The sequence below is a fragment of the Balaenoptera ricei genome, chromosome 11 (assembly GCF_028023285.1).
Source record: "Balaenoptera ricei isolate mBalRic1 chromosome 11, mBalRic1.hap2, whole genome shotgun sequence".
Lineage (NCBI taxonomy): Eukaryota > Metazoa > Chordata > Mammalia > Artiodactyla > Balaenopteridae > Balaenoptera > Balaenoptera ricei.
The window spans coordinates 24,435,574-24,455,048 of NC_082649.1; the positions used below are offsets into that span (position 1 = coordinate 24,435,574).

At 57.7% G+C, this 19,475-nt stretch overlaps 2 protein-coding genes across 10 annotated transcripts; both read right to left on the reverse strand.

Moving 5' to 3' along the window:
• Positions 1-78: 78 nt before the first annotated feature.
• Positions 79-14,355, reverse strand: EHMT2 (euchromatic histone lysine methyltransferase 2). Of its 8 annotated transcripts, XM_059938419.1 has the most exons (28): positions 14,299-14,355; positions 13,586-13,652; positions 13,271-13,489; positions 12,927-13,180; positions 12,164-12,248; positions 12,037-12,077; positions 11,721-11,876; positions 9,737-9,874; positions 9,502-9,616; positions 9,242-9,343; positions 8,873-9,021; positions 8,640-8,783; positions 8,318-8,553; positions 8,055-8,237; positions 7,849-7,931; positions 7,271-7,377; positions 7,067-7,189; positions 6,879-6,980; positions 4,999-5,103; positions 4,747-4,901; positions 4,494-4,661; positions 3,926-4,070; positions 3,475-3,552; positions 2,984-3,099; positions 2,793-2,879; positions 1,209-1,287; positions 890-1,065; positions 79-563 (listed from the first exon to the last, which is right to left on the reverse strand). In XM_059938419.1, the coding sequence occupies exons 1-28, from the start codon at positions 14,338-14,340 to the stop codon at positions 383-385; spliced, it is 3,636 nt and encodes a 1,211-aa protein (XP_059794402.1). In that variant the 5' UTR covers positions 14,341-14,355; the 3' UTR covers positions 79-382. The 8 variants fall into 8 exon arrangements, 7 of the variants coding, with proteins under 7 accessions (XP_059794402.1, XP_059794403.1, XP_059794399.1 ...); XM_059938420.1 differs by lacking the exon at positions 9,242-9,343; XM_059938416.1 differs by lacking the exon at positions 14,299-14,355 and having other exon boundaries at positions 13,586-13,881.
• Positions 14,356-16,498: 2,143 nt separating this feature from the next.
• ZBTB12 (zinc finger and BTB domain containing 12) lies at positions 16,499-18,943 on the reverse strand. Of its 2 annotated transcripts, none has more exons than XM_059938433.1 (2): positions 18,925-18,943; positions 16,499-17,958 (listed from the first exon to the last, which is right to left on the reverse strand). In XM_059938433.1, the coding sequence occupies exon 2, from the start codon at positions 17,936-17,938 to the stop codon at positions 16,559-16,561; it is 1,380 nt and encodes a 459-aa protein (XP_059794416.1). In that variant the 5' UTR covers positions 17,939-17,958; positions 18,925-18,943; the 3' UTR covers positions 16,499-16,558. The 2 variants fall into 2 exon arrangements, with proteins under 2 accessions (XP_059794416.1, XP_059794415.1); XM_059938432.1 differs by lacking the exon at positions 18,925-18,943 and adding an exon at positions 18,469-18,885.
• Positions 18,944-19,475: the final 532 nt, after the last annotated feature.

Below are 19,475 nucleotides of genomic sequence, written 5' to 3' on the forward strand. Positions count from 1 at the left end.
CTGCTTCTCATCCTCTTTCTGCCCCTTGGACCCACATTCCCTCTGGCTGTGTGTGCTTTTCCGCCAACCATCACCCAGTTTATTATAAACCCAACATTTATTGAGAACAAAGGAAACCGGTTAGCACAGAGGCCCAATTTCAATTCATTAAACTTCAGCTGAGGGTGGGGAACAGGGGTGTGGCCAGCCCTGAAGTCACCCTCCCAGGGAGGAACCAGCTCTGGGAGAGAGGGGCTGTCAGACCTCCAGGGCCTGGCTGGGATCTGACTGAGGAATGTGTGAAGGGGTAGGGGGAGAGGAGACGGTAGCACCCCCAGGTGTGGGCAGCAAGTGGCAGAGGTGGCTGCTGAGCTGGTGGCTGTCCAGGGGTTGTGGTCCTCTCTCAGGGGTTGACGGGGGGCAGGGAGCCGAGCTCAGGCAGCAGCTCGGGGTGGGGATCCAGGCGGGCCAGGCGGCTCTGCTCCAGGGCAATGGCCTCAGCTGAGTGCTTGCACTTCTCAGAGCCACACTGGCAGGTGAAATATTTGCTTTTGATGTCCCAGAAGCGGTCACCATAGTCAAACCTGTCAGAGAAGCACAAGAGGTCTGTGGGACCCAGACCCACTCCAAAGCACCCACCCCCATCTTTGGATGGGCTCTAAGCCCTCCTCTGTTCTAATGCACCTGCAGCACCAGCACTGCCTGGTAGCTTGTTAGAAGTGAAGATTCTTCAGGCCCCATCCCAAACCTACTGACTCAGAATCTGTGAGGCTCAGGACTCTGTTTACAGTGACATCGGAGAAGCTCTGCTCTAATCCATGCCTGGAAACCAGGCACTCGCCAGCCGTCTGCTTTCGGTCCTGGGCTTGCTGCATCTCCCACACCCTGGCCGAGCCGCAGGACGCCTCACCCCAGTTCCTCCCCGGCCCGGATGTCTCGGGAGCTGAAGAAGGCAATGCGTGGAAATCGCAGGTCTTGGTGCAGCATGAAGACCCGGACGGGGATGATGTTGGGGTCACACAAGTGGTTGATGAAGCGGCTGATGTTGCCGTAGTAACGGGCGTCGATGCAGTACACCTCTCCATCCTGATGGGAGGGCGTCATTCATCACATCTACCACCACCCTGCTGGCTGGGCCAACCTGCCCACCCCCCTGACCACCCAGCCCCTCCTCCTCAGGTTTCCATCTGCTGACTGAGAGGAGGGCGGCAGAGGGGTCTCCTGCCCACCTTGTTGTCTAAGTCGAAGAGATAAGAATCATCCTCTCTCACATCAGCCTCAGCATCAGAGATCAGCTCGCCGACATACCTGTCGGGCAGGGAGTGGTGGTTCTGGAGGTGAGCAGGGGTTACCGGGAGCAGGCTCCAGGCCCTGTCTCTCCTCACAGCCCCACGATTCCTCTTCCACTGTTTGCCAGCTGTTCGTGAATCTCACAGATCAACACAGCTGGAGCTGGGGTGGGCGACCCAAGGCACAGTGGGACCCCAAGGATAGCGGACATCATCTGGGAGGGAGGGGGTGGGTGGCCCCCACCCAGAAGGGGGATCAGGAGGAGGAACCTGGCGACACAGGCACGTGAGGGTACACACAGGACACACTCCCGCCAGCTGGGGTCCCACCAGACAACTAGATCAACAGGCGGGACCGGCAGAGTGGGGCCAGGGATGAGCTGGAGAAGCAGTGGTGGGGAAGTTAGAGGGAGGGGCTCGAGCCGCACCAGAGGATGAATCGGGTGAGCACGGCGGCGCCAAGCCTCTGGGGTGAAGGGATCAGTATCTGTGGGCAGTCGGCCTGGGTGGGGAAATCTGTTCAGGCGTAGACACGGGGGTTTGTGGACTAAGGATCACCCAGCAGGTGGGGGCAACGCTGGGCTGACAGGAGAGGGGTGAGGACGGCAGGAAGGGACGGAGCCACAGGAGCTATGAAGAACTGGGGGTGAGCACACCCACGTCTGGAAAGTAGTGGGAGAGGAGCTGGTGAAGAGGAAGAATGGATGGGTCGCGGGTGAGGACGGTGTCATGGGAGCCAGAGCTAAGGGGGGTGGCAGATGCCAGGAGAATGAGGACTGAGACACACGGGTCAGGGAGCGGGACTGCTGAGAGGCGGCATCAGCAGCGGGGTGAGGGTAAAGGCAGATTTGGACAGGGATGAGCAGTGAGTGGATGATGGGGAAACTGAGGCCCAGGAGGAAGGGGTCGCTTGTCTCAGTCAAATTGAGAGATGACATGATGGAAGAAAAATGAATGGTTTCTTAAATAGGCAATTGGGGCTGGATGACTTTTTTTCTTTTTTTTTCTTCTTTTCTTTTTTAAGGCCAAAGGAGACCTAGATTACGTTTGAAGGCCGTGGAGTAAAAGCCAGGGGACAGGAAGAGGTAACGGATACTGGGAAGAGAAAGAATTGATGGATGGAGAGGCCTGAGGCCCCTGATGAGGTGGACAGAAAGGTAGCTGTTATCACCTCCATTTTGCAGACAAGAAAAATGAGGCTCAAAGAGGTTGTGAACTTGGCCAAGGACACCCAGCTCTGTCTGTCTGTAAAACTGGGGCTTTCCCCAGTTGGGAAGGGCAGGGGAGAGGGAGTGTGAGGCTCGGAAATACACCGAAAAGGGGAGGGAAAGACGCAGGCACTGTGGTCTGGCCAGAGCGGAGGCTGGGGGATGGGGGTCAGAGGAGGCTGGCCAGAGTGGGGGCAGCATGAAGAGCTGGGACCCATCAGGGAGGAGGGCAAAGAGGGAGGCCTGGGAGTCAGCCGTGGCCCTGCATCCAGCCCCACGCCCCCAGGAGCCACAGTACCCCCTTCCCACCACTCACTCGCAAATGAAAGTCCCCTGGGGAATGGTCTGTAGGGCTCGGACGCCCCAGCCCATCTTGGCTGTTCGGTAGAGCTGCAGTCGCACCCTGGGGGTGGGAGAGAGGGTGATATTCAGTGGCGTGACCTGGAAGCGCCCCGAGGGAGAGAAGGGAGAAAGGGGAGTGAGGGGAGCTGAGGGGCTGGGCCTCACTTGATGCCACTCTGCACTACCCGGTTCTTGCAGTTTCTCCAGCAGGAGCACGCCTGGTTACACTCAAAAATCAGCGGGGGCTCGATCTTGTTAAATTCCTGGAGCAGCCGCCCGTCCTGGGGTTGAGGGAGGGGAGGACAGTGGTTTCTGTGCGGTGCCCACCTCAGCTGCCCAGGACTCCCAAGACTTCACAGAAAAATCCACTGCTGACCCCAACCCAGACACAGGGAGGACAGGCTGGGGGAGGCCACATATGCTCTTAGTTTATCCAACAGGAAACACACAACCATCGCCCTGGGTTTGCGTATACCTGGGCCAGGCCCCTCTCTGTCCTGGCAACATCCTAGGAATCCCAGGTCTCGCCCTGCCCTCTTTGCTGCTTCCCCCACAGGGTAGAAGGTGAGGGACAAGGTCCCAGGGAGTTGGTGTCAGAGGCCAGCTCCCCCAAAGGAGTGGATGAGTGCGTGTGCGGCCAGGGTGAGGGCACGTACCTTGTCATACCAGCAGCGAATGCTGAGCTGGCCACACAGGCAGTTGGAGCTGGAGCAGTCATCCCCGCATGTGCAGTGCTGGGGCGGGAGGCAGGGTCAGCTCACCCCCCAGAATCAGCCTTGGCCCCTCAGCTTCCACTGCCCCCTGCCCCACAACTGCTGTCCTTCCTCTAGGGTCCACATTGTAGGACAGTGATGGTGATGGTCCCAGGATGAGGGGGAATCAAGCTGTTGCTGATGGGGGTGTCTCTAGGGCCACCATGAGCCCATGTGATACCTTCACGTGTCCTAGAAAAAGGACCCCCTCCCTAGGTGGATGCAAGCCCACACCAGAGCTCCCTTTCAGCCCCACCACCTTGGCCAGGTGCCCTCGTTGGCCCACAGTGTGCCCAGCTGTACTTGGTGGCTCTGGGTGTCCCTTTGGGAGGAGGGCCCAGGGCCCTGCACTCACCTGTAGGTGGGTGATGTTGCGGTCTATGTTCATGGTGGACGTCTCGCAGTTCTCCGAGATGTACTTGTAATCCTCGGGGCAGGGCTCCCCGTCCACACCGTTGACACAGGGAATGGGCACGTTCTCATAGCCCCGAGCCACGTCCCTGGCAGGAGGGGAGATGGAGCTGGGTGGCTAGAGCATGGGGTGAGGACTCCCCTAGGTGGGGAGAGGGCTGGGTGAGGGAAGAGGGTGGCTCTGGGGCTTCACTGGGGCGTGGGGAGTAAGGTGCCCAGATAAAAGGCAGGACACTCAGTTAAATCTGAATTTCAGGGTGTCAAGAAACAATTTTTTAGTACAGGTATGTCCCAAACACTGCATGGGACACTCCTAACATTAAAAAAGTATGTACTGTTCACCCGAAATTCTAATTTAGCTGGGTGTTGTCTATTTTTATTTGGTGTATCTAGTTGATGTGTGCGTGTGGCGGGCGGACGGGGGACAGAGGTGGTTTTGGGGACTCAGAGGATTCGAGGGGCCGGGGGAGGGGGCGGAGGTGGCTCTGGGTAAAGAGAGAGCCCAGGCTCACCGGCAGATGATCTTCTCAGTGCGGATGGCCCGATTTCCCACCCCGAGCCGCAGCTTGCGGTTGAGCTGGAGCGCAAACCACACGTCAGAGCGCTCAGGGGTCAGGTCCCACGCCGTGTCCCCCTCCTTGTTCCGCAGCTCAGGGTTTGCCCCGCGTGACAGGAACAACCTGGGAGGGGACGGGAAGCCTGTGGGGTCCGGGGCTGTGACAGGGGGCAGAGGAGTGTCCAGGTGGGGGAGGGGTGGAGGCTCACAGCACGCAGTCGTGGTAGCTCTCCCGGGCTGCAATGTGTAGGGGCGTGTCCCCGTGGTAGTTGACAGCGTGGAGGTCGCAGCGGGCGTTCAGGAGAACCTCTGCGATGGCGGCGCTGCCGGTGAAGGAGGCCCAGTGCAGGCAGATGTTCTCCTCCTGTGGAGGTGGCACGGGGAGAGGTCTGAACCCAGCCGGCACCTTGCTCAGGGGCGGGGGGCTGCACCCACCTCCCGCATCCCGACCAAACTCTCACATTGTCTGTGAGGGTGACATCGGCGCCCCTTGTCAGCAGCATGCGGATCACCTCGATGTGCTTGTGCTCTGCGGCCCAGATGATGGGCGTCCACCCCCCACTGTCCTGTGGGTGGGGAGGGAAGGAGGAGGGTGGAGAGGCAGCTCCAGCCCTGCTCACCCAAACAGATGGGGTCAAGAGCACAGGCTCCGGAGCTAGACTCACGCTCAGAGTCCCAGCTCCACCACTCACAGGCTGTGGAACGCTGGGCAAGTCATTTAACGGCTCCGGGTCTCAGTTTCCTCGTTTATAAAATGGGACTAGTAAGTGCCTATTGCTCAAGGCTGCGAAGTGATTTTTCTCTTTTTAAAAAGTATGTATTTCCTTGGGACTTCCCTGGTGGTGCAGTGGTTAAGAATCTGCCTGCCAATGCAGGGGACACTGGTTCGAGCCCTGGTCTGGGAAGATCCCACATGCCGTGGAGCAACTAAGCCCGTGTGCCACAACTACTGAGGCCGCGTGCCACAACTACTGCAGCCCGCGCGCCTAGAGCCTGTGCTCCTCAACAAAGAGAAGCCACCGTAATGAGAAGCCCGCACACCGCAACAAAGAGTAGCCCCCGCTTGCCGCAACTAGGGAAAGCCCGCGTGCAACAACGAAGACCCAACACAGCCAATAAATAAATACATGAATTAAAAAAAAAAAAAAATTAAAAGAATAAAAAATACATATTTCCTTGATCTGCCCACTCAAAAGTCCTAGAAGCAGGAACCCAATAATAATGACCACCCCTACGTACACAGACTGTAGTCTCTAAAAAATACTTCCCATTTAAAGGAACCAGAGTTTCTTAGAGAAATGGTAGATCCTGAGTCTGGGGCAGGATAGGTACTGAAAAGGATGCTCTCAAAGGCCACTGGGTCATTTCAAAAGCCACAGGAGCCTATGGCAAGGGGCTTCTTCTGGACAAAGGACAGAACAATTCAAAGATCAAGACGAGCACCCCGATGTTCACTGCAGCACTATTTACAACAGCCAGGACATGGAAGCAACCTAAGTGTCCATCAACAGAGAAACAGATAAAGAAGATGTGGCACATATATACAATGGAATATTACTCAGCCATAAAAAGGAACAAAATTGGGTCATTTGTAGAGACATGGATGGACCTAGAGAGTGTCATACAGAGTGGAGGAAATCAGAAAAAGAAAAACAAGTATCTTATATTAACGCATATATGTGGAATCTAGAAAAATGGTAACGATGATCTTATTTGCAAAGCAGAAATAGAGACACAGACGTAGAGAACAAACGTGTGGATACGAAGGGGAGGATGGGAGGAACTGGGAGATTGGGATTGACACATATACGCTATTGATACCACGTATAAAACAGACAACTAATGAGGACATACTGCATAGCACAGGGAACTGTACCTAACACACTGTGGTGACCTAAATGGGAAGGAAATCCAAAAAAGACGGGATATATGTGTATGTATAGCTGATTCATTTTGCTGTACAGTAGAAACTAACACAACATTGTAAAGCAACTATACTCCAATAAAAATTAATTAAAATTAAAAAAACCCAAAGATCAAGAAGAATGACACAAACTAAAACACCTCCAACACGTGAAAAACTGAGTTAGTAAGGAATCTCACTGGACAGTTCTAGAGATTAAGGCCGCAACTCATTCTGAAAACTGATAAAAAGAAAAAAGAAAGAAACAGAAGAGAGTGAAGAGACATACAAACGAAGGGGGAAAAAGAGATGGGGACAGACTGGAACAGTGTGAAATGCAGGGAAAGGGTCAGAGGTCAGATGAGGGAGAAAGGGGACCTAAAGCCTGAGGCTGAGGCAAGGACCCCAGGGGGCTGGGCCGGAAGCCCGGCCGCTGACCTGGGCGTTGACGTCCACCTGTCCCGTGCTGAGCAGCAGGCTGACCATCTCCAGATTCCCAATTTTGGCTGCGTGGTGGAGGCAGGTGGAGCCGTCTTCCTCCTGAGGGCGATGCAGGCAGATGAGCCGGCTGGCTGGCACCTCAGGCCCGGCCCCTGAGCCCCACCCCGGCCTGCGCGGCCGCGCACCTTGCTGTAGACGCAGCCCCCGCGCTGCACCATGTAGCGAGCCACCTCCAGGTGGTTGTTCACCACGGCCTCCATCAGCGGCGTCCGCTGCTGCTTGTCCACAGCATTGATGTTCGCTCCAGCCTGCAAGGAGGGGGCACGCGGGCTGGCACCAGGGAGGGGCTGGGCAGGGGAGGGGGGTCCTAGGGCTGGGCCCGCGCTGACCTGCAGCAGTACGTGGCAGATCTCCACAGAGCCCTTCTGGGCAGCCGCGTGCAGGGGCGTGCGCTTGCTCTGCTGGTCGCTCTGGAAGTTGGGGTCCAGGTTGTCCACTGTGGGGAGGGCCCGCCACACCGGGAGAGGGAGGGACAGGTGGTAAGCAAGCTAGGGGGTGGGTGGCACCTCCTCCAGGAAGGCTTCTCAGGGCCCCAACCTGAGTCAGGGACCCCTCCTGGGCCTTCTTTGTGCTCACCTCCACTGCAGCACGGCACTGATCAGAGTAAGGAGAGCACCAGCTCTGCCTGAGTTCAAATGGCCCTGCCCCTGCCCCTTAGTACTGCTGTGCACTGGGCAAGGTAGTTAACCTCTCTGGGCCTCCGCTGGGAAGATTTAAGTGAGTGAACGTGCATAAGCACTCAGAACAGTCCCCAGTCCCCATCATCACGGGTTATTCCCCCACCACACTAAGTCCTTCAGGGCAAGGACGACGTCCCTCATTGCTGCCCTCCTGGCCCCGAGTCCAGTGACTGGTACATAATCGGTGCTCAGGCAGGGTTTGCTGAACGAAGGAGTGGAATACTCACACAGCATCAGGATCACCTTCTGCAGCTCCCCTTGCTTCACGGACAGGTATAGCTGCCGGGGGTGGAAACGGAGTTTCTTCCGCCTGCCATGGTGAGGGAGGGAGAGGGGGTTGAGTCCCCAGATTCAAGCATCGGTCCCAACACCTGTAGCTCCACACTTCCAGCCCCAGTCCTAGCTGCTGTGCCCGAGGGCAACCCCTACTCACCTCTCTGACTCCTGAATGACCAGGGCCTTTTCCAGGGCCTCCCGGCCTGGGCCAGGTGGCAGCCCCACAGCTGAGAGGCGGCCCCCACTGGGCAGGGTTAGGGAGGGCCCCGAGCTGTCGATGGTGTCAGCCAGGGGGTCGCAGGGTGGACGCCGGGGCTCCCCCTGTCCTCGCATCCGGGCGCTGTGGGAGAAGGTGTGAATGTTCAGGGGAGACGGGGACTGGGGCAGGGAGCAGACAGAAAGGAAGGGCAAAGCCAGTACCTGGGCTGGGAAGTGTCCGCTCTCCCAGGGGCATCCTGGGCCAGGGGCGGGGGGGCAGGGGCTGCAGTGCCAGCCGGTGGGGTCACCCCATCCCCCCGGGGGATGGTCACCTCCTGGGCCTCAGATGCGTCCTCCCCACAGTGGGGACAGAAGACCATCCCGTTCAGCTGGGACACACAGGCCTTGTGGAAGCGGTGGGCCACTCGGAAGTCAGGGTGACACTCCAGGAAGGTGCCCTGGGGGCAGGAAAACAATGTGGCCAGGCTCTGGGAGCCCCTACCCCCATGGGGCATGCTGCCTGTCTGCCCCACTGGTCACTCACCGCCGTGCAGAAGTAGCCACAGCCTGGGCAGCAGTGGTGTTTGACCATGCGGGCGCGGTGGGTCTCACAGAGCACCATCAGTGCCACGCGGCTTGACGGTCTCATGGTCTCCCGCTTGAGGATTGCAGCGTTGCAGCCCGATAGCTGTGCGCAGTGAGGATGGGTGACAAGAGGTGAGGCTGGGCTCTGGGGCTGGATGCCCTGGCAACTCACCTACCAGCCCAGAGGCCCACCTCTCCATCCACACTCTCCGTGGCCATGCACTTGTGCCCCGCTCTCTCGCTGATGCGGTCTATCTTGGGTGCCTCCATGCGGCAGCTGCAGAGGGGCAACTCCTCAAACCCACGCTCTGTCTCCAGCGAAGATGTGTCATTGGACACCCCTTGGATGGAGGAAAGAGGGAGCTGAGGGAGGCCCAGCCTCTCACCCACCGGGACCCCTCCTGGGGCCTCTCACCCCCGCCTTGACTTTCCCTCCGTGCTCCAGAACCCCCAAAGTCTGGCCATGGACACCCCAGCTCCAGCGGGGTTCCCCTCCTCCCCATTCCCTCCGGCCCCGAGGGCGCCCCCTAGTGGCTCCCTATCCCGGCAATTGGCAATTACCAGCGTGGTTGGGAGAGAGGGTCCCCTCGCTGGGCAGCTCCAGGGACCCCAGAGGGACCTCCATGTACTCACTGGGGCCTGAGGAGCCCACACCATTCACTCCTGACACAGAGACAGAGAGAGTGAGAGTGCGAGCTCACAGGTGCCTGGATGCGGGGGTACATGCGGGTGTGCATGCTGAGCGTGTGTGTGCATGCATGCTCTCTGGGGGCCGGGAGGGGGCTGGAGGAGGGGACCCCAAAACAGAGGAGCCTTCTCACCTCGTGGCTCCTTGGCCCTCGGAGGCTCCCGCTTCCGCCGTTTCCGTGATGGCTTCACCCACGGGCTGTCCTTCCGCCATTTCTTTTTGGCTTTGCGCCGGCCGCTGGAACCACTCTGGGGAGGAGGAAGAGCGTTAAAGAGCCCGGCCCCCAGTCCGTAACCCCCTCCTTTGAGGACTCAGACCTCTGTCCCCGAAGCCCCCACTCCTCCGGGGACGCCAGCCTCCAGTTCTACCCTGTCAGACTGATTGCCTGACTCTTCATCTTCCTCTTCTTCTTCCTCTTCCTCCTCCTCCTCTTCCTCCTCTTCCTCTTCCTCCTCTTCCTCTTCCTCTTCCTCACTCAGTTGTTCAGCCAGAGCTTCGACCTCAGACTGGAAGAGAGGCAAAGTGGGGCTGAAGAAACAGTGACGCCCAGGCCACAGCTCTCTGCTGGGGGGAACTTGGGAGAGAGGCAGAGCAGGACACATCCGATCCCCGGGACTCAGAGAATGAGGCGGGATCAAGAAAACAACAATTCTCCACGGATGGCTCCCTGGTGACGATGAGTGTGAACAGGAAAGGAAGAAAAGGGCTGGATACAGAGAGGGGGTGTAGCATATTATACTGTAATAAAAAATAAGGTGCTATGGTGACATGCAACAACGTGATGAATCTTGGCAACATAACAGTAAACAGGAAAAGAAAGGAATACGTTCTAGATAACAAACGTATAGTATGAGACTCTTGATGAAGTTCATAAAGAGGCAAGACTGAAAACACTAAATGAAAAACTAATTAGAGGGGCTTCTCTGGTGGCGCAGTGGTTAAGAATCTGCCTGCCAATGCAGGGGACATGGGTTCGAGCCCTGGTCCGAGAAGATCTCACATGCTGCGGAGCAACTAAGCCTGTGCGCCACAACTACTGAGCCTGTGCTCTAGAGCCCGCGAGCCACAACTACTGAGCCCACGTACCACAACTACTGAAGCCCGTGCACCTAGAGTCCGTGCTCTGCAAGAAGAGAAGCCTCCACAATGAGAAGCCCGCGCACCGCAACAAAGACTAGCTCCTGCTCGCCGCAACTAGAGAAAGCCCGCGCGCAGCAACGAAGACCCAACACAGCCAAAGATTAAAACGAAAAACAAAAAAAACTAGAAACGCTATAATGAAGTCAGGCTGACATCTCCTGAATCCACTGATCTTAACTTCACTAATAAAAGACCAAATGTTCCATGCCTGATGTGATGCAACATCGGGCAGAGGGTTATGTGTTAATCCCCACCCAATCAGCCAACTCCTAAATGTGAAGAATTCTGTAGGATAACCGACTTGGTTTCTTCAATAAATAAATGGCAAGTTTGTTTTTTTTTTAAATAGGGAACCTATACATCAAGAGAGACCTAAGACAAATAATCAAATCAAGGTGTGGACCTCACTGAAACCTGACATACGAAAACTCATTTATGAAACAACCGAGAAAATGTGAAGACTGACTGATAGCAAGATGATGGTGTTAAAGCATCATTTGTAGGGACTTCCCTGGTGGTCCAGTGGAAGGGCTCCCCACTTCCACTGCAGGGGGCATGGGTTTGATCCCTGGCTGGGGAACTATGATCTCCACATACCGCATGGCGGAAAAAAAAAATTATTTGTAAATTTTTTAAAAACAGAAAGAGGTCTTATGTTTAGAGATACTTGTGGAAATATTTCTAGATAAAATGATACGGTATCTGCGATTTGCTCTGAAATAATCCAGTAAGTGTGGGTGTTGGGGAGGAAGAGATGAGTCAAGATCAGCTGTGTATTGATAATCCTTGGAGCTGGGTGATGGCTACCTGGGGGCTCACTATTCTATTCTTTTGTGTATATTTGAAAGTTTCCACGATAAAACGAATGAAAAGCAAAACAGGCAAGACTAAGCATTATGCTGCATGGACAAACATATATGTGAAATAAAACCAAACAAGGAGCAAAGGAATAAACAAGCAAACAAACAACAAATAAACCATAAAATGGGATGTTAAACCCCAAGTCCACGATGGTGATTATCACTGTGGAGAGGGGCAAGGGGATGATATGGGGTAGAGCATATACTGGAAATAAGTTATAGACAGTATGGGGCAGTGAGTTAGTGGGTGTTCAGAAAAGGAAGGAGAGAAGAAAGTGGGGCAGGAAAGACTGGAGAGCGAGCCCTGGACGCGGGGGAGCGCTGGCTGGGAGGGCGGCTGGCTCCCTCTCACCTTGCTGTCAGAGTCCACCCGCTCATCCACAGAGTAGGAATCGTAGTAGAGGCTGAAGTCATCCCCCACCACCGTTTCCCACTCCTCCAGGGACCCGGGGTCCCCCTTCTCCAGGGTCACTTCTCTCGAACCCCGTGCAGAACCCAACTCCTCTGACTAGAAAAAGATTTAAAGAAAAAAATTGAAGCTGCTGGCACTCCCTCACCAACGCCCCATCTCCCTTGAGGGCGAGATGGAGCCCCAGCTCCTAGGATCCCTCAGAGCAGTCCCCCAGCTGGAGAGGCCCAGGCCCTGTTCCCTGCCTCTCCTGGCTCACCAGGCCACCTCCTGAGTTCAGCTTCCTCCTTTTGGCCACATCTGGAAGGAGAGAGAGAAAGGAGTGAGGCCCGTACTCTAAACCCTTAGCACAGGCAAGCCGCAGGTAGGTGGGGGGTGGGACTGACCTGAGGTCACCTTCCCCAGCGAGTGCACATCATCACTCATGCGGAAATGCTGCACTTCAGGGGGCCGCTTCTCAGGGACTGGGGGCTGGGGGCGGAGAGGGAGCACACTTAGGGTCAGGGAGCATCTATGGTTCTGCCTGGATTAGCTTAGAGCCAAGCCCCAGGTGGGGGTGAGGTGGTGAGCCACACCCTCTAAAATGCCATCTGAAGTTCCATGCCAATAATAAGAACTGTGTCAAGCACATCCCACATCTAACACTGATGCCAAGAACCCTAAAAACACTGTCATAAAGCTTCTGAGATTCTGGGGCTCTTGTCATCTCCCTCCTTGGACATTTCTGTGGCCCTCAGCTCCTTCCCTGTAGAGATTCATAGTAAAACCTTTAAAACAGCAGGAGCAGTTTCAAAGAAGGGAGAAGTTCCCTTGGGGCCTGCTTTGAGGTAGAAAGGAAAAGTGGTTTGAAGTTTCTCTAGTCATTATCATAAGAGTAATTAAGACATTAACTACATAATTAACTCTTTAACATTTGTGTTTTTTACTCCCCTCTGCCTAAGAATGTAAACCCCAGGAAGATAGAAACCTGTCTGTTCCAGATTAAGTCCCAGTAGAGAAACTGACACACAGTAGAACCTTGGTAAATATGTGAAGCACTGACTGGATAAGAAAAGACCTGAAGCTAAATTGTAAAAAAGCAGCCCACAAGAGGTTTATGGTTAATTACTCTGTCTCTCCCACCCCCACAAACCTCCCCCTAAGCCTCACCTGTCCATTTCCTGGTTTGGACATGGTTTTCCTGGCTCGATGGACCTTGGGCTGCCCCTCCGGGCTGGCTGTGGCTGGAGGGGGTTCAGGCCCTGCTGCTGTTGCCCCCTGGGCCCCCGGCATACTCAGCAGCCTCATAGCCAAACTCTGGACTGATGGGGGTGATTTTCCTGCCCCTGTCATTGACATCTTGGCTCGGCTGGGACAGGCACCCCCCTTACTGGGGGAAGACGGGAATGACTTCGTGGCATGGCCTGAAAAACACAGGCACGCAGGCAGAAGATAAGAGGGGAGGCAAAGTCAGAGAATACCCCACCTCACCCCCAGGCTCCCTGGCCTCTCACCCATCAGGATGCGGCCCCCATGGAGGTCCCCATCTCCCTCGAGATTCTCGGGTTCGTCCCCAATGAGTGGTGTGGCCCCTACAGGGGTGTCAGCCCCCTCATCGCCGACGGTGACCGTGACAGAGGCTGGGGATGAGGGGCCAGCAGTCTCCAGGGAGTCGGGGTTGGCCTTGGGCAGGATCTCCTCACTACGAGGGGTGTCCCCCAAAGAGCCATGAACTGTAATGGAAAAGAAAAAGTTCAGGGCTAAGGGCTCAAAAGATCCTGTGTTGGGGGAGGTGAAGGTCCAACTGGGCCTGTTTCTGCTGCACTCACCTCTCTCGGTGGCTCCTCTGGGCTCCTTCTCCAGCACCAGCGCCCCCATCTCAGCGGGGGCCTCCCCCTGGGAGGGGACACAAGGGATAGGAGAGCTGGTCAGTCCTGTAGGAAGTTGAGGGGCCCAGGACGCCTGGGCCCTGGGAAGAGACAGGAGGCTCCGGGGCCTACCTCTTCCTCTATGGGGCCCCCCCCTTCCGCGGCCACGACTGCCCGGAGGGGCCGCACGACCCCTCCCCCGGGCCCGCATCAGCCCCCTCCCTCTCGGTAGACCCCGCATCTCAGGGGCCGAGAAGAGAGGAGGGGGAGGGGGCGGGGCCTCCGCACCCCGGCCCCGCCCCCTCCTCCCGGCTGCACGCGCCTCTCCCCTTTTGTCCCCCAGGCCGCGGGGACCCCGGGCACCAACCCCTCCAGCACCCACTGCCCCCCAGCCCGGTGGACGGCCCCTCGTGCCCCTCGCGCGTGTTCCTGGGGCGCCGGCGCCCGCTGCCCACTCGGGGGCAGCCGGCGGCTGCACGCGCGCCTCGGTGCCCACTCCCCCCACCTCCCACCCCCTGGTCCCCTCATCCGCCCCCGGTGCTGGCCCTCCGGATTGCTGCAAGTCTCGCCCGGGCCCCCCGGCCCCGATGCACCCCCGGAGCATTGCACGGGCGCGCGCTTCCCCCGGGCGCGCGCGCGGGCATGCACCCGCCTCTCCCCCTCCCCTTCCGCACCTCGGCGGCCGCCGCCGCTGCAGCTCCCGCCGCCGCCGCCATCGCCGCTTGCGCGGGGGGCCGAGCCGGCGCGCGGCCGCCCCGGGTCACGTGGGCGAGGAGGGAGGGCTAGGAGGAGCCTTAAAGGAGCCACTACGCGCTTTCTGGCCATTTTCCCCCGAGAGCGGTCTCAGAGATGGCAGTTCCTGTTCTAAGCTGGGGGCTGCAGGGGAGAATTCCTGCCATTCCTGGCCTCAGCTCAGCTGGGAACCGAAGGCGAGGCACGCCTGGGTCCAGGTGTGGCTTCTCCATCTGCCACCTGGCTTTAGGTAACTAGCGGAGCCACTGAGCCTCCCGGCTCTCGGCAGCGGCTGTATTTCCAGTCCTACCCATGTGTGCTTCTCCCGCTTCTGGTTGCTTTCTAGTTTCTGGGTCACTAGATAGAAGACTCGGCCTCAGTTTTGGCCTCGCTTCTCTAACGAGCAAGAAGGGGGCGATGGGGACGCGCGGAAGACACCTTTACTCTTGGCTGGTTCTAGCATGCAGTTTCAAGTGTCCCCTGGAGCAGCGACCCCTTTTGAAAACCTGGGGCTAAATGTCTCTTCCATTTATGCCAGACATGTCACGCCACCACATGCACTAGAGATCCAGGTACGCCCCCAGAGGCCCGAGTCATTACTGTCTGGTAACACTCTAATAAGTAAACTTTTTTTGCCAAACGCTTCACAAGCATAGCAGGCACTCCGTTGGTCATAGCCCAGCCGACAGTGGAAGTATGAGTGATATGACACCAGGACACACAACTTTGAGAGCAGTATTTAGAGTACCGTCTCTGTAGGTATTACATCTGGTCGAAGTTTGGAAAATATCTGTATTTCACATGCGATATTTGACACAGGCAAGTGGAGAGGGTATAGGGCACCTGAGGCCAATTCAAGGTCTTCTGGGAACTGTAGTTCTCTTCGGTTAAGAACTATTCCAGAGCTTTCTGGGAATTGTAGTCTTCTCCACATCCTAACCCAAACAGTGGTTTTTATCTTTCTTCAGGACAGGAACCCATTCCCCAGACCAAAAACGCCCAAACACTGGCTCCAGCTTACAATTTTGGTGGGCACAACGATCACACCTACACCCCATCCCTAGCCCTGATACCAAACTCAACTAGAGTAGGTCATTTGTTAACACCTCCGCCAATCACGGAACACTTGTGCTGTGAGGTATCTGACAGGAGTTGAGGATGCAGAACTGGGAGGGTCTCTGGCCAGAGGAGCCCACTTGTCACACTCCCCTTCCCCTCTCAAGGCTCCTTCAGGCATGAGACCTGCATGAGTTGTGTCCTCTGGGTACTTAGAAAATGGCATCAGAGGGTGAGGTGGTCTAGGGTGGGATAGTCATTTACATGCAGTTGCCAGAAAGAGTATAAAGAAAAAAAAGTTTTTTTTATTTTTTTTATTTTGTGGAAAAACAAAAGCAGAAAAACTAAAACCCCAAACTCCAGAAAAAATCCTAAAAAATACGTTTTGTTTTCTTAAAAAATACTGTATAAGTCTCTACTCCTCTCCCTCCCCCACTGCAACAGCCCTCCTTGCCGCCTCTCATCTCAGTGCCCTACCCCCCACCCCCACCACTATTCGTAGTTCCTGCTATTGTACCCCCCTTCCCAGTATCTACCCAGGATGCTCACCCCCATATTCTCTTACCTGCCATCTTCCTTTGTTCTCCCTAGAATTTTGGTGAGCCTTGTACCCATCCCATTTCCCCAGCATGCAAGAACTGTCTCCCCCTTCCTTTTCCGGAATTCAATAATCCTTTCCCCCTACCACTCCCTCTCCCAAGGATCTAGTCCAAGCAGGAGCAGGTAAGCTGCCTCCTGCCAAATTCCCTCCCAGTTCCCACCCACCCACCCCCTACCTCAAGAAATGCCAGAACCTCTTCCTGGGCAGCCGTAGCCAGGAATAAAATATTTTCCAGTCTTTTCCCCTCCTCATCCCATAGGACATTTCCCCTCCCTCCACATATCCATGCACCTCCAAGAGAAGAAAATCTTTCTCTGGGACCCCCTATTCCCTTGGCCTTCTCAAAGAACTCTCTCCCTGTCCATCCTTTTCTTCTGAAGAGGCAGGGTCTTCTAAGGAATCTTCGGCCCCTCCCTCAGGATGTGTGTGTCTGCTCAGACTCCCCACCGCACCTGCCTGCCCCTGCCCCCCACACCCCCCTATTCTCCTGGACCAAGGAGCCCCCTTCCCCCCAGCCCAGGGACCCAGCGCCTGTCACGCTAGCGCTAGCGGATGAGGACGTTGATCTCAGCCACGCTGGCCTCCAGCACGTTCTCGGCCGTGGTCTTGCCGTGCTGCTCCTTGAGGTGCCGCCTAATAGCAGGCTTGTGAGCGAAGCGCACATCGCAGTAGGAACAGCGATAAGGCCTCGCTCCCGAGTGGAGGTTGAGGTGGTCGTGCAGCGTGGACTTCTGCGTGAAGCACTTGCCGCAGATGCCACACGAGTGCGACTTGACGCCGCGGTGCACGTTCATGTGGCGGTTGAGGTTGCTGCTGTGGTTGAACTGCTTGCCGCAGCGCGGGCACATGAAGATGAAGTGCTGCGCCCGCATGTGGAAGACCAGCTTCTCCACGCCCTGGAACACTTCCGGGCACTTGGTGCACTTGATGTTCTTTAGGGGATTGCCACTGGAAAAGCCTCCGGGCAGGGGTCCCCGACTGCCCCCCGCCCCCAGGCTGCCCCCCGCCCCCCGGGCAGCCATGGCCACCGCTGCTGCCTCCACCAGGCCTGAGGTGGCCCCCACGCTGGCCCGGCCTCCTGGGATCAACAGCAGGCCCTCCCCTTCCGCGTCCTCGGACAGGCTGTAGCAGGCTTTCACCACGCCCTGTGGTGGAGCCACAGTGCTGGGGGGCACGCTGCTCTGGGCCAGCTCCCCAAGGTGGCTGCCCACAGAGCCTCCGATGCCCAGACCTCCTCCCAGGCCTCCGGGAGGTTTGAGCCGGTGTGCCACCTCCAAGGCCGATTCCACCTTGACGATGCAGATGTCAGACACGTCCTCGTCCTCATCCTCATCCTCTTCCTCGGCCTTCAGCTCTAGGTCCTCATCCAGCGGGAACTCCAGCTTCACAGGCCGCAGGAGTGGAGGGGGGAGAGGGGGTGGGGGTGGGGGTTTGGGGGCTGGCTTCGGGGTCCTGGCGGGAGGGAGGAGGGATTTGGTGGCACTGACACTGCTCACAAGGCTGGCATCGCTGACCCCATCCTCTTTGAGGCCTATTTTGGGCTCGATGAACTGGCTGAGGGCATTCCGGCATTTCTCCACCACGTGCTCCATCTGCAGGTAGGAGGCGGCCGTCAGGTAGTTAACAATGTCCCTGACGGCGAATTCCAGGGCGCCCGTATAGCAAGAGAGGAGCAGGTCAGCCACTATGCGTGCACTGTGCATCAGGGAGACCTGCAACTCAGAGCTGGGATTCAGCAGGAACTGGTCCCGCAGGAACGGCGAGCAGGCGGCCAAGATGACCTTGTGGCCGCGGAACTTGAGGCTGTCGGCCACAATGGTCACGTCGCAGAACCGCTCCTCTGCGCGGAGCTGGTTCATGTTCCGCAGCGTAGCGGCCTCGTGGCCGGGCAGCTGGAAGCGCAGGACTTCCACCCCAGAGGCCATTGTGGCGGGGGTGGGCCACCCTGGTTGGGAAGGAAACCGGTCAGAGACAAAGGTCTCCAGCTTTCCTAGGCCAAAGCTCCAGGCCTCGCACCCCCATTCTTGCCTGGCCCTCCCAGCATCAGATCATCCAGTTTTCAAGCCTCTTCCTCAGTTTCCCCAGCCCCCGGGGAGGCGCTGTCCCTCCGAAAGGAGGGAGGCGTGGTTCCCGGGGGCGGGGCAGCGGCGTCCACACCCCCCAGCCCGACAGCCCGCGAAGATGGGGTGAGCCCGCGCGCCCACGGGGGAAGGCCGGCGGAAGGGGGAGCAGAGGCCTGGGTTCTAAGGTGGCCCCGGTTGCAGCCTCTTCTCACCCCGCCCCTTTACCCGCTGCCTCATTCCTCCACCACCCCCCTTGCACGTTTGCACGCGCCTTTCACGTCTTCCCCTCTTGCCTGCACGCATCGTGCACGGCCCCCCCCCACGTTCAGAACTCCGTGGCACGCCCCCCCCCCCCAACCAGCCCCACGACCCTGAGTGCACGCGCCTCTCACCTGGCCGGGTTCCGCGCGCTGTTTTTTTCCCCCCCTATTTCCCCCACCCCCCCCCGGGGCCGACTGCGCCCCCACACAGGGCAGGGCCTGGGCAGCGCGCAGGCGCGTGGGTGCACGGGGCGCGCGCGCGGGGTCGGCTCCGCGTGGGCGTAAGGGGGGAGGGGCGGGGGCGGCTCGTGGCGTGTGTTCCAGGCCCCGCGCGCGGCGGCGTCGGCGAGAACTCGGGGAGGAGGAAGAGGGGAGGGAATTAAAGGAGCAGGATTCCCCCTTTCCCGACCCCCCTTTCTTCACCAGCAACCCCCCCACACGGTTAAAGGGCCGGACGGCCTGGCCTCTCCTTTGGCCGGTATTATTTGTCCGCCAGAGCGGAAATACGTTCAGCAACCCCCTCTTTCTGGCTCCCCCTCCTCTGTGCCTCCGGGCCCCGCGGCCCGTCTGCGCGTGCGTGCCAAATACCGCGCGGAGGCCCGCTCTTTCGGGCCCGCCTCCCGCTGCCGGCGGCCCGCGGCGCAGCCTGCTTCTCGGCCCCCAGTGCGCGCCGCTGCCCCCCGGCGCTCCCCGCCTGCTTGGCTCCCCGCGGGCGGCGCTGCCACCTGCTCGCGGGGGTGGTGCTGCTCTGGCCCAGCTGTGCGGAGCGGGGCCGGAGTTGCAGCCACCGCCCCTCCCGGGGTCCCAGACCGCCCCGTGGCTATCGAGATATTGGTTGCTGTTGCCCACGCCTGCATCCCTTGTTGATTATGTTCACAGTTCCTCCAGTCACACTTCCAGATTTTTCCAACTCTTCTGAAGCTAGTAACCACCTCAGCACTCCCGGCCTAAAAGATATTTTAACTTTCTGCAAGACCCAACAATCCAGTGTCCTCAACTTCCTCTCCTCTGTCTCAAAATTTTATGAAATCACACCTATCCTCCCCTTCCCCCCATTCTCAGAATTGATCCCAATTTCTTGCCAAGGCAAACGCCCTCGTAAGGTCGATGACCTTGACTATTTCACCCCTACTATATAA